The sequence below is a fragment of the Stenella coeruleoalba genome (genome assembly GCF_951394435.1).
Source record: "Stenella coeruleoalba genome assembly, chromosome: 1".
In the NCBI taxonomy this organism is placed as follows: domain Eukaryota; kingdom Metazoa; phylum Chordata; class Mammalia; order Artiodactyla; family Delphinidae; genus Stenella; species Stenella coeruleoalba.
The window spans coordinates 1,100,105-1,119,715 of record NC_137169.1 but is presented as its reverse complement, the minus strand read 5'-3'; the positions used below and the strand labels follow the sequence as shown (position 1 = coordinate 1,119,715).

The following is a 19,611-nucleotide window of genomic DNA, read 5'->3' as shown; positions in this document are numbered from 1 at the left end:
CTGATGCTGCCTCGTCTAAGGGCAGAGGGGCCGGCAAGGGGCCGGGGGGAGGGACACAGGCCCGCCGGCCAGCACTCCGAGCAGGTGCATCACGCTGGTCGATGGCCCAGGCTATACGGCGGACCTTCCCGACACTTCAGAATCAACAGCTCGAGATGAACAAGAAGCTCCCACGTGGATCAGAAAGTCTCGGAAGAACTTTCGAGAGAGGTCCCCCTGGACCCACCTAGAGACCACCTAGCAATGCACCTGGGGCACCTGAAACAACGCAGCACAGCTCAGGACGGCGCCAGGCCCGGCAGCGCACACACACTACAGGACCGCGGCCCACAGAGGACTGGCTGCCTCCACTTGTGGCACCTGCGGCCCTTCCCTGACTGCAGAGCGGGGGGACCAGCGAGCGCAGTCACCTCCTGTGGCAAGGGCAAGCTGCGCGGCCAGGCAGTCGCGGCGGGGCATGCACGGGGCCCGGACGGTTCCCCCCCGTCACAGCAAGCCCTGACGTGGATCAGCGGGGCAGGCGTGAGGCTTCCAGGAGAACGGAGCACCTCCCGCCCCGGCAGCGAGCGCTCCGCCCGCAGGGTCCACCTCTGCCCACGACGGAAAGGCGCCACCAGCGCTAAGCCCGGCCAAGGCCTTTGCCGACGGGTCGCCCCTGCCCCTCACACCCCTCACGCCACCTGGCAGCTGTGGCGCTCCTTCCCACTCTGGCTGGGCTCCCCGGGGCCACATGCCCTCCAGCATCCAAATGAGGGCACCTTGGTTCCCTGTGCGCCACACAGAATCCGACACCCAGGCGGGGCGCGGAAGGGGCCTCAACTAACGACACCAGGGCCTTGAGCAGCAGAAAGCACTGGTGCGGCCCGGCCAACGGCACCACGCTGCTCAGGCACACGCCATCCCCCTGGGCCCGGCGGCCAGCGGGACGCACAGCAGGGCCACCTGCTCCTGCTCTCACGCGGCCCATTTCTGCCTCCGCCTCTGCCTCACCGTCGGGCTTGGAGCGTGTGGCTTGTTTACCGAGAAACGCACACGTGTGGGAACGCGTCCCCAGGGATAAAAGCGAGACCCCTGGCGGGACAAGATGTGAATGCAGGAGGGCTTGAGGGAATTGAGGTTCACAGGCTGTCTCCTCAAATCGCCGTCTGAGGACAGAGCCGCGATGGGTCCTTCTCCCCTCACCGGAGGCCCGGCCCCAGGGATACACAAAGGATACGTCAAGAGCAAGCACACACACTGACTCGGGGGCCTCACGGGGGAACGCGAGGGCCCCGGCCCCGGCACGCCCACGCTGGCTGACTGCGGGGGCCGGAAAGGGTGGCAGGGCTCGGCCCATACCCACGCGCTGCAGGTCGGGACGGGCGAGGCTGTGCGCCACGGTGCACGGTGCCCCACGGCACAGCCAAAGCAACTTGCACCAAGTCGGGCCCTGAACATCCATTCCAGTCAGGCCCTCCTTGTTCTCCTGTGAGGCTCAGTACTTACAACCTTCTGCTGATAGGCTGGACCCACTGGAAGGCTCTTCTGGCAGAGCTGGGCATCGGCCCGACACTGGCCTCAACCAAGGACCCCGTCCCGAGCTCGGAGGGGCGGTGGGAACACGGGCCTCGTCCTCTCTGGAGGCACGCGGACCATGCCGGAAAGCCGGGGGCAAGGTGCCCGTGGCAGGGGCCGGGCGTGTCTTTAAGCTCCGTCTTCTTTTTGGGCACAAGGCACTGACGTGCCTGCCCTTGGATTAACATTCTGGCAACTCTCTGTGGTCAGGAGCTCACACGGACGGAGGCCCTCGGCAGGTACAAAGCACTGTAGCCCTAAGGGACCCTGCAAACTGCTCCCTGGGAGGCTGTATCCCCAGCACAGGGCCTGGAACCTGGGGGCCTCCCCAGCCGCACAGCCACGGGGCACCTGTCTGGAGCCTGGCCGCCCCTACACAGCCCAGAAGAGCTTCAGAACATCGGGCCACGCCACGGGCGCGAGCTCATCCTCGATCAGCCACTACTGCTCTCAAAACACTCTCATCCTTCTTAGGGTAGCTAAAATGAGTCAACCCCTTTTTTTTTTTAATCTTACAGGGCTTTCAGAGATTTGAGGTAGGATAAAGGTTTGCTTTCCAAATGGGGAAAAAAGGGACGTTTTTCAATTCTCTCCATTCCACCTCAAACCGAAGTGACAGGCACCTGGAGGCCGCGCTGCGCACCAGGCTCCCTGCCCTCCTGACCCCACCCGCCCAGAGAAGGACACAGATCCAGGCGCAGGAACGAGAGGACGTTCTGGGCAGGGAAGAGTGTGAGCGAGCCCAGCGCACGGCGCACCTGGGCACAGCCCAGGGTGGAGTGGACACAGGCACAGAGACGGCCTGTGGGCTCAGGGACAGTGAAATGTCAACAGACGCAGCCCCATGGGAGGCCCCCGAGACACGAGCCACTGGGGAGGAAGCGGCTGGGTTCCATCCATGACCCCTAACAATGAGAAATGGAAGACGGCCCTACGTTCACGTGCAGAAAGATCATCTGCCGTTGGCAGTCACCTTACCGCTGCCCGACGGGAGGCAACCCCTACCGAGACTGGTACCCGCCCCCCGGGCTCTGGCCTGGGGGCAGGCGCGTCCACAGCAAGGGGCCGCATCTCAGACTAAACCACCTGGTGACCCGGCTCCCTGTAAGGGAGCCGTCAGGAGAGGATGGGCCACACGCTGCCATGAGGTGTGGGGCATGGCGGTGGGGGGTGGGAGAAAAGCCATCAGGAGGGACCGAGTCCCAGTAGGTGGCCAAAAGAGGGACAGTTCAGGCATCAGATAATGGCAGGACGATTGGGACACTGAAATGGGCTGAATTTGGTGACACCAAGCAGCAGGAGGGGGAGGGAGGGCAGAGCTCCGTGAGAAGCAGACCGGCCACTGTCGCGGGTCAGGCAGCATCGCAGAGGGACAATGAACCCACCAGGAGAAAGTTCACGGGGACAGGATGCTGGCAGGGTCTAAAGTCTGCCCACAGATTACTTATTAACCATGGAGGGAAAAGGCAGACCCCACTCACGACAGTGATCAAAAGCTGCCGTCCCCAAGGGGAGGCAGACTCTGAGCCTCCTGCAGCTTCACGATCCCGCCCCAAACGCCACCTGACACCGACCAGGAGACACGCCAAGGCACCCCGGCTGGAGATCCACAGGACGGCTCCCGCCCTCCAAATGCAGCGTCAGGCAGGACCAAAGGTGGGGAGGAACTCAGGAGACGGCCCGGAAGAGACGGCCCAGGGCGCATCCTGGCGGGTCCCCGGCAGAAGCAAACCACTGTGAAAGGGCCGAGAGAGATGACGGGCTCAGGACGGGGCAGCAGCTGGGCCCCCCGGTGGTCACACACCCAAGGACCACAGTGACGGACACTCCCTCCAGCATAGCAGGTGTGAACCTTGGTGAACCTGCTCTCAAAGCTTCACTGCAGGTTTGAAGATTTCTTAAAAAGTCCCAAACCAAGGAGACGCAGCAGGTTTACCAACGGCAGCAGCAGCCACGCCACTGAATGAGGACACGGGATCGCGCACCAAGAACGGGCCCGGCGCTCTGGGGACGCCCAGCTCGCGCAGGGCAGTGACCGCCTGCGATATTTAGGCCGCGCTGAGTGATTTTTCTAAGACGGACCCAAAGGCGTCGTCAGAAATCAAACAGCATGAAAAACCTAACTCTCAAAATTCCAGATTTCCTGAACAGTAACAAACATGGTTATAAAAACAAATGTCAAATTCCAGTTCAACTCTCTGGTACAATGATCCAGCATCCAGCACATGAGGACCTGGACCAACAAGGAGCAGGGGAATGGCGACGCCCACACCCCACACCCCCGGCCCCTCCGAGACCCAAGCCCCTGGCTCCTGCCGACAGGAGATGTCGGCCCGTGACCCCGCCCCACGGGCTCCTCCCTCCCAAGCCCCCAGCCCAACAGCAGCAGGACAGGGAAGGAACCTCCCTAAGCGGGTACACACTCCCTTGCTTCCACCGGAGAGGACCGCTGCTGGCTTGTTTACCCAAATCACCACTCGAAGAATCACCCGAAGTTGTCCCACTTGAAATCCCATCCCATGAGCCTTGCTCTGAAACAGAATGCAGGTCTTCCCTCCCGCCATGGGGCCACGTGAAGGTTGAACTCGGCAGAGAAGGGACTCCCGCAGCCCGTCACCGGGCACCACCTGCTGGCATGGCTGAGGTGGGCGGCTGAGCTGGCCCACGCACGCCCGGCCTGCACACAGCCCAGGGGCCCCCAGGACACGGGTGGCTCCCAGCCTCCCAACAGGACCACACGCAGGGGCCCAGGCCAAACGCACCACTACCCCCCCCACCTCGGACCCCACCCCCTGGCAGTGGGCTGAGAACTTGCAAGTCCATCGGGGTGGCCAGCATGGGGCACACTGACCACAGACTGCACAGGCCCCGGTCCACCCATGAGCCCGCTGCTGGCACAGAGAGCTGTGGCCGCCTGGCTCACCGTGTGCTCTGCCCACAGCACCTGCTGGCGCCCGCCCCACTGGCCCGGCTAGCTGCGGGGAGGCCACCGTGCCAGCCCGCTGTGCCCACTGCTGGCCCCAGCTGGGCTCCCGGGACGGCTTGTCGGGCCCGCTGCCTCCTGTCAGATGCCCCGGCTTCGGAAACAGAGAAGGGTTGGGGCAGCCGGAAGCTCACACACGGTGCTGGGCCTTCATCGTGACCGACGCAGGGGTGGGCACCCCACCACCCCACTTCGCAGGTGGGGACACCGAGGCCCGAGGAAGTAACGGGGCCTCAGATCCGAGGGAGAGACTGGCCAGGCCAGGACCTGGGCCCGGGAAGCAAGTGTTTTTCGGTTCTTTGTTGTTTCTGGTTTTGTTTTTGGTAAAGAGCCAATGTTTTATTTTTTTAATTTTTCACCGCAGCACACAGCTTGTGGGACCTTAGTTCCCCGCCCAGGGATGATACCCGGGCCCTTGGCGGTGAGAGTGCAGAGTCCTGACCCCTGGACCGCCAGGGAAGTCCCAGGAGTCAGGTTTTAAGAATCCATGCCCCTAACCACTAAGCTAAACTGCCTCTCTAAGTTTCAAGAAACTTCTACTTGACTAGAAATACAAAAAATTATACTTACTACTACTTGCACAGAGAAGATGGGGGCGGGGGGAAAGGTTAAAATCAGATCCAAAGACAGTGATTTCTGCTTCACTGTGGGCAGCGGAGAGGCCAGGGAGAGCCCGCTGAGAGATTTCCAAGTCCTTCTTTTCTTTAACCCAAGCACAAAGAGCCAGCCTCGCTGCGGTCACTGCAGGCCACGCCCAGGCTCCCACCACCGGGTCTTCCCTTTGAGTCCAGCCAGTGGCGTCACCCCACCCAGCGGGCAGACCGGGCGGTATCTGCAAAACAACAATCAAGGACCCTCCTTTTGAGAGGCAACGGCGGGCCGCACAGCCCCACTACCCTGCCTCTCATCCGCAGTCAACAGCTAAGACAAAGCTGGACGGAAGAGCAGACGGTGACCTCGGCCCCCCAGGTCCAAGCCTGCGCCCGCCCCCTGCAGGAGGCCAAGATGGGGGTGTCTGGAAAGCAAACATTGGGGATGGTCCGGGTCATCAGCTCAGGCAGTGCAGCCCCGGGGCTGGGGTGCGGGCAGCGGGGCACGGCTGCCCCGGCCAAGGCCACCACCCAGGCCCCAGGAGCCACCCCATGACCTCAAGGCCCTTCGGGGCTCCAGGGAAGGGATGCCACTCCCACCCCCACCCTCACCACCCACACCTCCACAAGGTGGCGGAGCACAACAGCGAGTGGCCCACCCGGAGGACCCATGTCTCCCGGGCCCCCTGTTACCGTGGCCTCCTGAAACCAATGCCAAACTAGTGGAAATCACGGCTGGGGGCCGGTCTGGGCCCAGGGCCACGAGAGGGGCACGAGCGCCAGCCACGCGGAAAGCGGTGTCCGAAGGTAGAGGGAGGACACCAAGGGGCCAGCGGTCCTGGGCTCGGGCTCCTGGGCCTCCCAACTGTCCTGGAGCCGAGCCAGGTGGGGCTGCAGGTCCGCATGCTGGCCCCCGAGCTCGGCGTCGGCCGCCCAGCTGCCCAGGAGCAGCTCTGACCTTCCTCCCAGTCTCCCGGGAAAAGTCAGCGTCCGGCCAGCGGGCACTCCTGCCCCGAGCTGCCCCCAAGCTGTCCAGGGCAGGGGTGGGTGTCCGCCTGCTCTGGGTCCAGCGCGCCACCCACATCTGGTGACACGCTTAAAAGGTGGAGACGCGGTTCTCTGTGTGGGGAGAAGCATCAGTTTCAGAGAGTCCATCACTTCCTCTTACCAGAACTTTCTCCAGAAACTGGGGCAGGAGGCAGACTTCACAGAGAGAAGACAGCCTCACGCCAGGCTCGCCGGGCCGCCCCTCGGAGCCTGACACGCTCCTGCCCTGCCCTTCCCCACCCCGGGCCGAGGCCCGGCCATCTGTCCAGAGCCTGGCCCCGACCAGGGCACACGCGCAGCAGCCCTCGCAGAGGCCTCCCCAGGACTAGAAGACGGCCCGCGCGTGGTGGGCAGAGCCACCCCCGGCCCCTGCAGGCTCCCTCCCAGCCCCCACGAGCCGGGCACAGCGCGGACGCCCCATCACGGACGACGTCTGCATCCAGGTCCGCCCGCCACGCTCCACCGTGAGACTTGCCGGCAGCCCCTCCTCCAGCAGGTCACTACCCCTCCCACTGTGCCCGGCTGCACCAGAGTCTCTGAGGCACGTGGGGTCTCCTTGTACAAAGATGGGTGTCCAGCCACAGTGACAACAGAGGGGTGACTGAAGCAGCCGACAAAGCATCAGACTCCAGAAAAGGCAGAGCGCTCCTACAGCTGAACAAGGCCAGACAAACAGCCCGGTTCAAAAAGGGCAAAGGACTCGAACAGACCTCTCTCCAAAGAAGACACACGCACGGCCAACAGGCTCACGACAAGATGCTCAGCATCACTGATCATCGGGGAGCGCGAGTCACAGCACAGCGAGACACCACCTCACACCCGTGGCCGCCATCAAAAAACAGAAACCAGTGTCGGCGAGGATATGGGGAACCCGGGACGCAGGTGCACCACTGCTGTGGAAGGCAGTATGGAGGGCCCTCAAAAAGCAGACGCAGAATTGCCGTGTGACCAGCCATTCCACACGTGAGAACGTGCCCGACAGAACTGAAGGAAGGCTAAACCCACTCACAACAGCACGATTCAGCGTGGCTAAAACATGGAAGCAACCCAGGTGTCCACTGTCTGATGACAGATAAACAAAATGTGGTCCGTCCACCCAGCGGAGTATTATTCTGCCTCACAGAGGGAGGAGATTCTGACACCTGCTCAACGTGGATGGACCCTGAGAACACGATGCCGAGTGAAATAAACCAGACATAAAAGGACGAATTCTGTGTGATCCTGCTTCTGTGAGGTCCCTGGAGGATCACACTCACAGAGACAGAAAGTAGGAGGGTGGGGCCCGGGGCTGGGGGAGGGGTGGCCAGTGAGTGTCTCATGGGGGCAGTGTGTCAGTTTGGGAAGATGAGAAAGTTCTGGAGATGATGGTGGTGATGTTTGCACAACAGTGTAAACGTGCTTTAATGCCACTGAGCTGTGCACTTAAAAAAAAAAAAGGGAAATTTTATGGTACATATATTTCACCCCACACACCAAAAAACCACGTATAAGAAGAATTACAGAAAAAAATACTAAAAATAACAAAATGGCCGACTCCATTAGCAAAAAAGGAATCGAGAGCTATTCAGCTCTCACATTAACAAAGCTATTCTGAATGACGGTAACCTAACGTTGTGAGAAGGTAGGAACGTGGGCGTGTAACTGGCACACCGTTTAGAGAAAGAATTCTGGTAACAAAATCTAGAGCCCTTAAAAAGGGCCTACACCCTGCGGGGGTCAGAGCCTCCTGAGAGATGCCCAGGACTGTGCGCGCAGATTTAAGCACACAGTCACCCCACGCGACCAAAGATGCCAGAGAAGTATAGAGACACATCGTGTGCGTGAATAATTAAATGAAAGAAACAGGCCAGGGAGCTCGCTCTGAGCCACCAAATCTCCTACGAGAAACTCACCGGAAGTCCCAGGCGTCTGAGGAGATGCACTTGCGGTGACACTGATCTGAGCCACCTCAGGACCCAGGCCCTCCCCTCCCCTCCCCGCAGGGGCCGGTCAGCCAGTACAACCATTTCAGAAAACAGCTCAGCATGACCTCTGACCCAGCACAGCCCGTGCTCCAGACACACGTGCACACGCTTGCACCAAGGACGCTCCACACTCCTGTTCGCAGGCACTCCCAAGTCCATCGACACAAGAGTGGGGACAGGCTGGTGTGCGCCCAGCAACCAGGCCAGCAGACCGCACGACAAGACCCAGGGGGAGCCAGCAGCCTCGCTGGACACAGGTCCAGACACGGGGACGTTCAGGATGGTGTCCGGGGGGGGGCAGGAAGCAGCTGGCAGGTGTGCATGACTTTCCGTGCTACCACGCGCGGCTGTGCTGAGGTTTCTGCGAGGGATCCGTGGTAAGATGCTCCCTGAAGCCTCACTTGTAATGACAAAAACGTGGCCCAACCGTCGGATGCAGAATAAACGCCAGGACCCTCAATACCACAGATTACTCGCAAAAATGCTACGTGGCTGTAAACACGCACAGACGTGCACAGAGATACGTGCACACAGGGGCGTGTGCCCAAGGGAGGGCTGTCACCCACTCACAACGGCGGCCGCGGATCCTACAAGGCCCCCGCAGGGGACTGTGTCTGAGACGGCGGGGATCCAAACACAGGCCGGGGACCGGCTGGCACTAAGACATTCTCGACGATTTTGTCAGACGCGCTAATGGCAGAGTGGTGGTGATTTTCTCCAATTCTGTATCTGTTAGACGGATCTTGAAACACTTAAACATGAAGTGAGATAATGCCTGGGGTCTGCTTTTAAAGAGGAGGAAGGAGGGCTTCCCTGGTGGCGCAGTGGTTGAGAGTCCGCCTGCCGATGCAGGGGACGCGGGTTCGTGCCCCGGTCCGGGAAGATCCCACATGCCGCGGAGGGGCTGGGCCCGTGAGCCATGGCCGCTGAGCCTGCGCGTCCGGAGCCTGTGCTCCGCAACGGGAGAGGCCACAACAGTGAGAGGCCGGCGTACCGCCAAAAAAAAACAAAACAAAAACAAATAAAAAGGAGGAAGGAGCTAGATGAAAAGAAACGAGTAACACGACGGCACGTGTGGAACCGGTGTGTGGCTGCGTGAACTGACCTCCCGACTCCGGGGCACTCTTGAATCTCCCAGTTTATAAGTCACAGACATGTCACCATGGCACTGAGAGACAAGCGCTGGTCCCTTCAGGCGGTGGGCTCTGCTGGGCAGGATTCTGTTCCACTCACCCCGTAGCCGCAAAGGCACAGGCCCAGGCGGCTCCGGAGCGTCTGCGACTCTCGCGAGCCCCAGGCACGGCCTGCGCCCCCATCCCTCCGCTCGCTTACAGCCGCCGCGGGGCCACGCTGCAGGGCTGCCTGTGGAATCCCGGCCACACTCCTCAGTCCCGGGGACCCCAGGGCCTCTGGCACGGGGACGCATGAGAGAAATCGCAACACAAGTGTAAGCGTTTAACAGAACGTTTAAAAGCCTAATTGCGTACGTGATGCGTGAGAGGCCTCCAGCTCAGGTAGTTAAACCCCGAGGGGCACTAAAAACCACGGGAGACCCCCCCAAGTGACTCAAGACCACCTCAACAGCAGCAACAGGAAAATGAAAGCAAGTTCTCCCCAAACAGGAGACTCCAACCTCCCCTGCAGGACACCCGCCCCGCGGCAGACTGGACACAGGGCCGGCCTCGGGCCGCACTGTCGGCTCGGTGGGGGGCGGCAGGAGTGGAGGCCTTCTTCCTCGCCGTGGGGAAGGAGCGCGATTCGGAATCCCCGGGCCCTCACGGCAGACAGGGATGCCGGGGACCCAGCCCGCAGGGGTGCCAGCGCCGGGCAGGGCAGGCGCCGCGTTCTCAGTCCTCTGCAGTCGCACCCGTCGGCACATGGCCCAGCCCCAGCTCCACTGCAGGTGGCCGGACCCCGGCTGGGAGGAGGGTCCTGAGCGTCCCCCACCAGGGAGCCCAGGACCCCGCACGGCCGCTCAGGCCACGTGGAGCACAGCTTACCTCCTGGAGTGACGCGGGGCCAGCCCAGGGCCCACCTTGGTCTCACAGCCTAAAGAGCTTTATAAATGCAGAAAAGACCCACTAGGGTCAGGCAAGCTAGGCGACACTTATTACATACAAGGATGTTAAAAAAAAATCACAGTTTTGATAGTTCTGCAAAAAAAAACTTAGCAAATTTACAACAAAACTGTCAAGTAATTAAGGCTAGGCACTTCACACATGAACTTAAACTGCTAATTAAAATCCCCTCGCTTAATTGACTACATTTGCATATCATTCAACTTGGGAGTATAATTTTTTTAACGGTTTGGGCAACGTGGTTCGAACGCCAGGAAGCGGGAGGCGGCAGGTGAGGGGAGCCAGCAGCCCCAGGCGAGACCAGGGAGGGCAGGGCTGGGACCCCCGGGGCTTCACGCCAGGCCTGGGGTCCCCACCCCAAGTGCAGAAGGAAGTCAAGGCCAGCAGAGACCCCCCGCCCCCAAGGCTCCCCCTTGCAGCCCAGCACCTCTACCTTGCCTTGACCTCCGGCGGGGAGGGGCCAGGGGATTCCAGAACTACCCACGGGACACATGCACCTGCCCCCCCTCCAGGGGCAGCACAGCGGCCCCCCGCCCCATCTGCCCCGACTCCGCCAGGGGCTCACGGAGCACCCGCCCACGGTTCCAGAGACACACCCGCCCCACAGGGGGCGACGTCTTGGAGTCAGACAACCACACCCGCCCACACCCGCCTCCCAGCCCAGCCTCACTCGCGGCGGCTGGAACACGAAGCACCGGGGCGCCGAGGCCCCACCGTCTCTAGGGCCCGGCCCGCGCCCAGCGGGTCCACATGAAGACTGTGCACCTTGCCGTCCACGGCTGGACCCGTGGGTCCCCGTGTGAGGCACCCCAGCCGCACGCAGGGTGAGAGGGGCTCTGCAGGGCCAACGGCCCGCCCCTCTTGTTCCAAGGGTGGAAGGGCAGCAGTGAGTTGATCCAAGAGGAGAACGCCGGGCAAACAGGAACGCGTCCACCAGGACGGGCCAGAGGAACCGTGAGCACGGCCGCGACCCCGGAGAGCGAGGAGGTCGGGTGTGAAGGCAGCACACGCGGCCACTGGCCAGCTCGCCTGTCACTGCCGCTGCCACGTGGATGCCTCGCCCACCCACCGGGCCTGAGCCACGAACCAGGGCCACGGCAACATGAAAGAACCCTGAGGTGTCAGAGAACAGATGTGGACCCAGAAAGCAGGCCACTCACAGGCCCAGTCACAGCCCCACAGGCCGTCCAGATACCCCCGGCCTCAGAGCCAGGTGGGCTGCCGGCCTCCCCAGGGCTGTTGGCAGTGGGTGTGGCTGGGACGGCCCATGATGTGGAGGTGGGCTCCCATGCTGGGGTGGTTTCCTGCACACGAAGCGGGACAGACCCTCGGCCCTCCCGGAACACGCTACGTGGCGCAGGAGAGGCACGGGGGCGCCCCTGCCCAGCTGGGAAGAGTGGGGTGCGGAGAAGACCGTGCCGCCAGGCCCAGGTTTTGGGCAGGTCCCCAGGCACCAATCACAACCACCTGGCTCCTGTGACGACGTGGCCAACAGCTCCTCGGGGGCTGAGGGAGGCCAGCGCGGGCACACAGGACCACCTGACATCCAGTGACTGACCCCAAAATGCATCCATCGCCCCCACCTACAGTCCTGACATTCAACCCAGTTCCACGCTGCTGGCCACGTCGCGGGGAGCCTACTTTCAACAAGAGATGTTCCTTTCGAAGTAGCCCACCAGCATCCCAGCGGAAGACACGTCGGGGCCGACGCCACACGAGACCTGTCCAGGGAGAGCGTCCCTCGAACCCCCCATGCAGACCCAAGCAAATGTGAAGCAGGGCGAGGACGCCCGACACCTACAGGACAGCTCTGTCCACTCCCGGGAAAGCTCCCCGCTCTCTCCTTTTCTAGCCATCCACAGCCAAGCTGCCAGTAAACCTTGACGATTAGTGATTTCATGCCTCTATGAGTCATTCAACGAGTATTTATTCCAGGCCCGGAACTGGGGACCCAGCCGAGACCAACACCCCCCCCATGAAGCCGACAACACAACCACAAACACACAACCCCAGAGCCGGCCGCAACAAGGGCTCCCCGGAGAGCCCAGACCGCGGGGCAGGCCTGACCGCTGCGGGCTGCGCGGCCCACAGAGCCACGCCAACTTCCTGAATTATCTGTAGCTGCAAAATCAAGAAGTCGCAGTGTTCTTTGAGTCTTTCTAAATCAAAAATGTAAAATCAGAGGAGACGCAAACGCCAAATATCCGACAGCGTCCTGTCTGCTCCCCCGGCCGTCCCACTGCACTGAAGCAGGGGCTTCTGGAAGCCAGCCCTGTGTTCACAGACGGCAGCATCAGAGCTGTGCTCTGCTCCCCCCCTGCCCTGAGGCTGCATGGGGGCCCGGGCCACGCTGGCACAGGTCACACCGTGGACACACATGCAGCCCAAGGCCCCGCCCGCCCCACTCCACTCACACGGACACACGGACACCGTTCACAGTGCTAACCCAACTCCGACCAAAACCAGCTTCAGACCCCACCGCGTGGGCCCCACACTCCCGGAAACGACTTCCCGTCCCTTCTCTGAGGCTCGGGTCGGCCCTCATTAACCCACAGATGCGTGTGGCCCAGAGCCCCCGCCCCGCGATCTCAGGGCCCAGCCCCCCTGGACTCGCCCCATTGCCCCATGACCAGTGGGCAGGAGGGAAGGAAGGGCCCTTGGAGGAATGGAGCCTTCTCCCTCTCCCGCAGCTCTCACAGATCTTAAGGAAATAATTCAGCCTCTGTATTTTAACTCAAAACAAAGAAACTTCTAAAAAACATTTCAGTTGAAACTTGCATAATTCTTCCAGTGGAGAAATCCTCCCCAACTTTCGCAATCCTTAGAAAGAGACACATTATTGCTGCTTGTGTAACAGTCTCCGGGCCACAGAGAGTCCGGCCGCCGGCCACGGACACCTCCCGCCAGACAGCCGGGGCGCAGGGCCCGGAAGCACCGCCTCCCCCAGGCCCTCCCGGCGCCCGGCGGTCACCCTCCCCAGACTTCCTTGTGGGCCTCGCCTGGCATCTCAGACAGACGGTACCCAGACGCGCTGCAACGAAGCGTGGGAGCCACTGGCCCTACTCTCGAAGCCCCGCGCCGACTGAGGGGTCCCGGGGGCAGGAGGGTCGGAGGCGAGGGCCACTCAAGGACCCTGCTGCCCCCAGAGAGACGAGGGCCCCGCCCAGCTCCAAGGAGACATCCTGGACATCGGCAGGATGGCTGAAGACGGGCAGACGTGGCCCGCTCACTGCACAGAGACTGAGGGCCAGCCCCCCACGCCTTCCCTCCCTCACACACGGCTGACCACAGGGCTCAGGGCAGCAACCAGAAGCTCCTCAAGCTGCTGTTTCCCTTCTGACAAGGCCCCGGCCTCACTCTGGGGCCTTCGCGCTGAGGACCAGACGGACCCGCAGACCCTGTCCTCCTGCACAAGGGGCGGGGCCCGTCCAGGAGCCTGGCCTCGCATCATCGCCCGATGGCACCCCGCCTTCTCAGCTGAGCGTCCAAGGCCAGGGAATCACCATGGAGCCCCATGAAAACCTCGAGCAAAACAAGTGGACAAAGGGACAGCCGAGGGACTTCCCCGGCAGCCCAGGGGCTAAGATACCCGCTCCCAATGCAGGCGGCCCAGGTTCGATCCCTGGTTGGGGAACTAGCTCCCGCACGCAGGCCGCAACTAAGACCCGGCACGGCCAAGAAAAACAGATAGATAAACAGATAGATACACAGGTAGAGAAATAAATATCTTAGAGAAAAAACAGGACAGCCAAACCTCACATCTAGGGCCAAACCTGACGGCATCCGGTGAGCACAGCCCCCCCATGAGAGAGGGAGTGCCGGGAAAGGCATGCTGGCCAGAGTCCCTTCCAGCCTGTCGCACGCTCCTGACTCCATGCCCTCCCGTGGCCATTTCGGCTTGAACGCACAACACGCAGCCCGCTTAGAGGCCCAGATCTCCCTCCACCACAGCCACAGCCGATCCGCAACAGACACCAAGAGACTCAACGCTCCTCCACGCCAACAGCCCGGCCGGGTCTCTACTTTGAGGAAGCACTGCTCTCTGACTAGAGAGCCGTCATCAGGTGACGCAGGGAAACCGTTCCAGCGCTAGGAATTCAGACAGACCGCACCGTGGACACTCACACCACACACCACGGCGACCATCGGCCCACGAGCCCCTGGTGTGCAGGCAATTCTACAAAGACGACTCCTGCGAGGACTCAGCGTCTGAAGGACAGGGGCCAGCGAGCGACACCATCCCCGGTCTCCGGTCTGAGAAGCGGGACCCTCCGAAGGCACAGCAGTTCCCAGGAGCCCGTTTCTTAACCACACAAGGAACGGCCAGGCTCCAGCCCTGGGGAGACAGCACACCCCCGCCCCGCCGCCTGCTCGGCCCGCGAGGAGCCCTCCCGCGGAACGAGGGGTGCGTCCCAGGCAGTAGCCAGGCTGGCAGCACCAACGTCCCGCCATGACTGATAGCAGCCGTACCGTTAAAACACCAGTCCAGTTTGGTTCAAACGCCATCAGATAAGGGACAGAGCCGACTGGGCAGAAGAAAAGGGGAGGGGGCCATGGGAAGGCTCTGAGGCCCCCATCTCCTCGCCACACGTTCCCAGCAGCAAAAGGACACGTCCTCACCCCGCCTATGACCTCATCACTTAAACACCCCCCAAAAAACACTGCCAATGGCCGCTACTTACTACAGTCCCCCTTTCACAAGTGAGGAAACTGAGGCAAACTTGCTCAAGGTCAGGCAGCTAGTGAGGAACGGAGCAAGGGACAGGGCGAGGACATGGGAGCAGCCCCGTGGGGCTCCACGTTCAGACCCGCCCAGCGCGGGACACCAAGGACAGCAGCCGGGGCCCCGGCAGCCCCAACAGCCGTGGGACGGCCGAGAGCACATCCTTGGGGCCCCCGTGGCGTGGGGGGCATCACTGAGAAGGGCCCCGGCTGGCACACATGGACGCGCCACCTTCAAGGGTTTCCAGCTCAGGCTGGAGCCCCGCCCCCCCACTCGGTCCCACGCTGGGATCGCCGCCCCACCACAGTCAGGCCGCAGGCACGGCAGGGCAAGAGAAGGCCACTGGGCACCAGGACCCCACGAGAGTCCCTGGCCCCCGCCCACTGCTGACGGCAGAGGACCCGGGCGACCCCTAGGCCCCCGGCACCTGGAACACACTTCGGCTCACTTCATGGCCCCGGCACCCAAGGCCCCCACAAAGAGCGCTGCCAGCACACTCTGTTCCTCTCTGCCCTCAGCCTTGGGAGACCAAAAACATTAAACTAAACTACGAGAAAAGTGAAGAAATCAAAACACAACCCGTGAATAATTTGTCGAGCAGGGAGTGGGAGGGGTGAACAGAGGCGGGCAGGGCGCCGGGAGGGGGTCTTCCCAGGCAGCTTCTTCCAGAACAAGCAGGGTCTGGGCAGCCATGGGTCCCCCTGATCCTGAGGCTCAGACCCCCCCTTCTCACGGGTGGGGTGTCCCTGGCATGTAGACAGGCTGTGCTGGCGACTTCTGGAAAGGACCACGCACCCCAGAATTCCCAACCGCATAGTCACAGAGAGAAGGCAGTGAGCACAGTCCCGGGAAAAGGATAGGCGGCGAGGCCGGCGGGAGGAGTGCCCCCCGAGGTACAGGAGTGGCAGGAAGGCACAGGAGCGTGTGAGCGGCCAGCCAGCCACACGGCCGAGGCCCGGAAGGAGGGACACCGGACCGCCGGCCCATACCACCACTGCAAGGATAGGCCGCGCTGACACTTCGGCCTGGGGACCCCAACAACCACTTACAGCGACCACATCTTCGTCATCACGGGGGAGATTTTTTTAACGGGTGAATGAGCTTTCTGAGCGGCGCTGGGGGGAGCACAGAAGGAGAAAGGGTGGTGCTGACCATCTGTTGAAATCACCAGGCACGAAAGCCCCCTCTGACCTCTTCTCTGGGACTGTGGCTCAGGGGACGGTCCTGCCTTCTCACCTGGCAGTCCCTGGGCCCACAAGCTGAGCCTACGGACACCCATGTCCAGAAGAGCGGAGCCTGCTGCAAGAGGGCTGAGGCCCGGGTCTGCAGCTGCAACAAAGAGCCCACCCCAGGAAGACAGCCACAAACATACACGACCCAGATTCGGACACAGACACAGACACACACCCTGTGAGACAAGCCCCTCTGCGTTCCACCCCGGGGTAAGCGACCCACCACGGGCTTCCCCTGTCGGCCAGAACCCAGCACCACCTTGCACACGGGGCTCCCTCGGGCCACGATGGCTGTCAAGGGGGCAGGCACCCCAAACAGAAAGGCCCCCAGTGTGCAGGGAGCGCCCACCATGCCACCCAGAGCCAGCTCCCAGTCTACAACGAAGGGCCCGGCCAGCCGGCCGTTCCCAACAGCATACTCCCCCACCAGCGCTGCCCACTCAGACTGTCCCTCCCGCCCAATCCCAGCCCCATAGTCTGCAGACAGCTGCCACCTGGGCGCCAGCCTAGCCAAGGGCAGAAACACCACAAATCCACAAACGCACACGGTGGCCCCTCTGAGCGCAGGCGACAGGCCCTCACTTCCCCTCCCCTCCTCCGCTCCCTGAGACTCTGACACTCCGCTGGAGGGGCGCCCAGAGAAAACCGGGCGGGAGCATCTATTCACAGATTTGGAAAAAAAAAAGTTTGATGCAATAGCTGAATTAATTAGGCCTCCCAAGAATAGCTGAGCCAATGCAGCATTCTGTGTGTGCAATTTAATGAGCCTGGATATTTAAAAGAAAAGTTACAAATACTCGGGGAGAGGGGGGAGATGTCACAGAAAGTTAGCGTGGACCCCACTGAATGGTTTCGGCGTCGAGTGGCCCGGGAGCTGCCAGGCTGGATCACACAGATCCTCCGTCTGGCAAACAACAGGGACTAGGCCAGCGGCCCTTCCCCGCGGCGCCCTTCAGCGTTTCAGAGAGAAGGAGAGAAGGAAACGTGCACATCCAAAACAAATCGCAGGCCGGCGGCTACCCTGACACTCGGGGCCCCGGGTGCCCGCTGACCAGTCCCCGAGCCCAGTGCCAAGGGGCCCTCGCCCCCGCACGGGGGACTCTGGGATTCACTCCCTGGCAGGCCAGGGCAGACACACAGAGCTGGAGTCGCCGAGTCTCGGCCCCCTGCCACCACGGCCCGAACACCTGGCTTCGGTTTAGTGTGTCTCCCAAACCTTCAAGGCACAAACAGGCCCTGCCCGGCCAAGTTCTGTCTGCTAGGACACAGGGGCAGGCGCCCCTCCGTGTGCCAGCCCGGGAGCGTTAGGGCCAGGGCGGGTCCCTTCCGCCAACTCGGCCTGGACACCTCCTTGGGCCCCAGGAAGGCCTGGGCTCCCGGCTCCAGCCTGGACGCGGCCGGTATCAAACTTCCCGGGACTCAGGGCAGAAGAGTCCGAGGTCTGAAGCCTGCCCCTGCCGGCCCAGCTGGGCACCGGCTATGGGCCTCAGGAAGGCTTCACCCACCCTGGCCAGCCCTCGAGGCCCCCAACCAGGCAAGCGGCTTGTCCTAGGAGTCGGACGGGAGGACCTTCCTCCCAGATACATGGCCATCTACGGGGACGCCAGCGCCACCCCAAATTTCCTTAAAACCAAACCAAACCCTGAGACGTGTAGGGGAGGCAGAGCCCCTGACCCGGGAGGAACCCCCACCCTCTCCGCAGCCCGCCCTCCTACTCACTCCCCGGGCCCGGCCGTGGCGCGGGACACTCACCCGGGGCACCCGCCGCTTGTACTTGTTGCCGTAGTCGAACTTCTCCTTGACGTCGTCCAGACAGCGGCCGAGGCGCGCCTGCTCCTCCTTGCCCGTGTAGTCCTGGCTGAGCAGGATGTAGGCCCGCCAGTTAGCCGAGTCGAAGCCCCAGTGGCAGGTCCGGTTCTCCAGGGCCTTGTGCGAGTGCACCACGAACTTGTGCGGTGGGTACATGAGGCGGCAGTCGAGGCACTGGATGCAGGCGGCGCTCGGGCTGTTGTAGAGCTCGGGCACCAGCAGCCCCTTGCACTTGCCGAAGCACTCGTGGTACACGCGCACGCTGCGCTCGCTGAGCTCCAGGCCCAGCGCCAGGCTGGCCGCCAGCTCCTTCTTGCAGGGCGGCGGGTAGGCGCCGCCGTACAGCAGCGCGTTGCACAGGCGCTCAGCGTCCGTCTTGGTGATGAGCCCGCACGAGGGCGCCGAGAAGGGCAGGATGCCCATGACTTTGAGGATCTCCAGCTGGTCGGCCGTGCAGCGCGAGCAGTAGATGTGCAGCTCGTCGCACACCGAGTTGATCTGCTGCAGCGAGAAGTCGCGCAGCACCGAGTTGAGGATCTGCGGCAGACAGAGGCGCTTCTCGCCGCCCACCACGAAGCACGAGATGGTCTCGCCCTCCAGCACGGTCTCGCAGCGCTCTGTGGAGCGGTCGGACGGCATGAAGAAGGGCCCGGGCAGGACGGGCGGCGGCGGCTGGATGGCGGGCAGGTGCAGCACCGGCGGCGGCTCGGCAGCCGCAGGCACCGGCGCCGGCACCGCAGCCGCGCCCGCCTCCTTGGAGCTCTCCTTCTTGTAGGCCTCCTGCGCCCAGCGCGCCGAGAAGGCGGCCGGGCCGCCCAGCGAGCTCATGGAGCTCAGGTGGAACTGCTCCAGCGTCTTCTGCAGCCCCGGGTGCGGCTGGAAGCCGCCGCGGCCGCCCGCCGCCGCCTCCATGGTGCGCTCCGGCTCCCCAGGCCGCTCCCGCTCCCGCGCGCCCGGGCCCCCGCGGCCCCCGCCGCTGCCCCGCGCGCCCCGGCGGCGCCCCCGGCCCCGGCCCCGGCCTCCCCCCGCCGCCGGCTCCCGGCCGATCACGGCCGCGGCCTCGGCCTCGCCCGGCGGAGCGAAGGGGAAGGCGGGCGGGGCGAAGGGGTCCCGCCGCTGGAGCCCGCCGCCGCCCGGGCCCGGCGCCACATCCACGCGCCCCGCGCCGCGCCCGCCGCCGCCGCCGCCGCCCGGGCCCCCCGCGCGCCCCCCGCGCGCCCCCCGGGCCCTAGGCGCGGGGCATGCCCCAGCGCGCGCCGCCAACGCCAACGCCAACGCTCGCGGGCCCGGGGCTCGCGGGGGGCGCGCGGGCAGGTGCCGGCGCCGCGAGGCGCGAATCTCCGCGGCGACCGAGGCCGAGGGGCCCGGGAGGAGCGGGGGCGCGGGCGCGGGGCCCGCCGGGCCGTCCTCGCGCGGCGCGCCGCCGCCGCCGCCCCGCTCCTCCCACCGCGCGGCGCCCGCCCGGCTCGTCCCGGCGGCGCTGGCCGGCCGCGTCGCGCCCGCCGCCGGCCTCCCGGCCCGGCCCGCGCCCACCCCGCCGCCCGCGCCCGGCTCCGCGGCCTGCCCGCCCGCCCGCGCGCGCGCGCGCGGCTTCCGGGACGGCGGAGCGCCTGTGGGGCGGCCTCAGACCG

The 19,611-nt window shown here is 63.5% G+C and overlaps 1 protein-coding gene across 1 annotated transcript in view; it reads right to left on the bottom strand.

Annotated features, from left to right (window-relative positions):
- SKI (SKI proto-oncogene) overlaps positions 1-19,181 on the bottom strand; it is a 58,417-nt gene extending 39,236 nt beyond the window's left edge. Inside the window, exon 1 of the mRNA XM_079927341.1 lies at positions 17,924-19,181. Within this exon, the coding sequence (XP_079783467.1) occupies positions 17,924-18,892 (969 nt within the window). The 5' untranslated portion in view covers positions 18,893-19,181. The remainder of the gene's footprint in view (positions 1-17,923) is intronic.
- Positions 19,182-19,611: the final 430 nt, after the last annotated feature.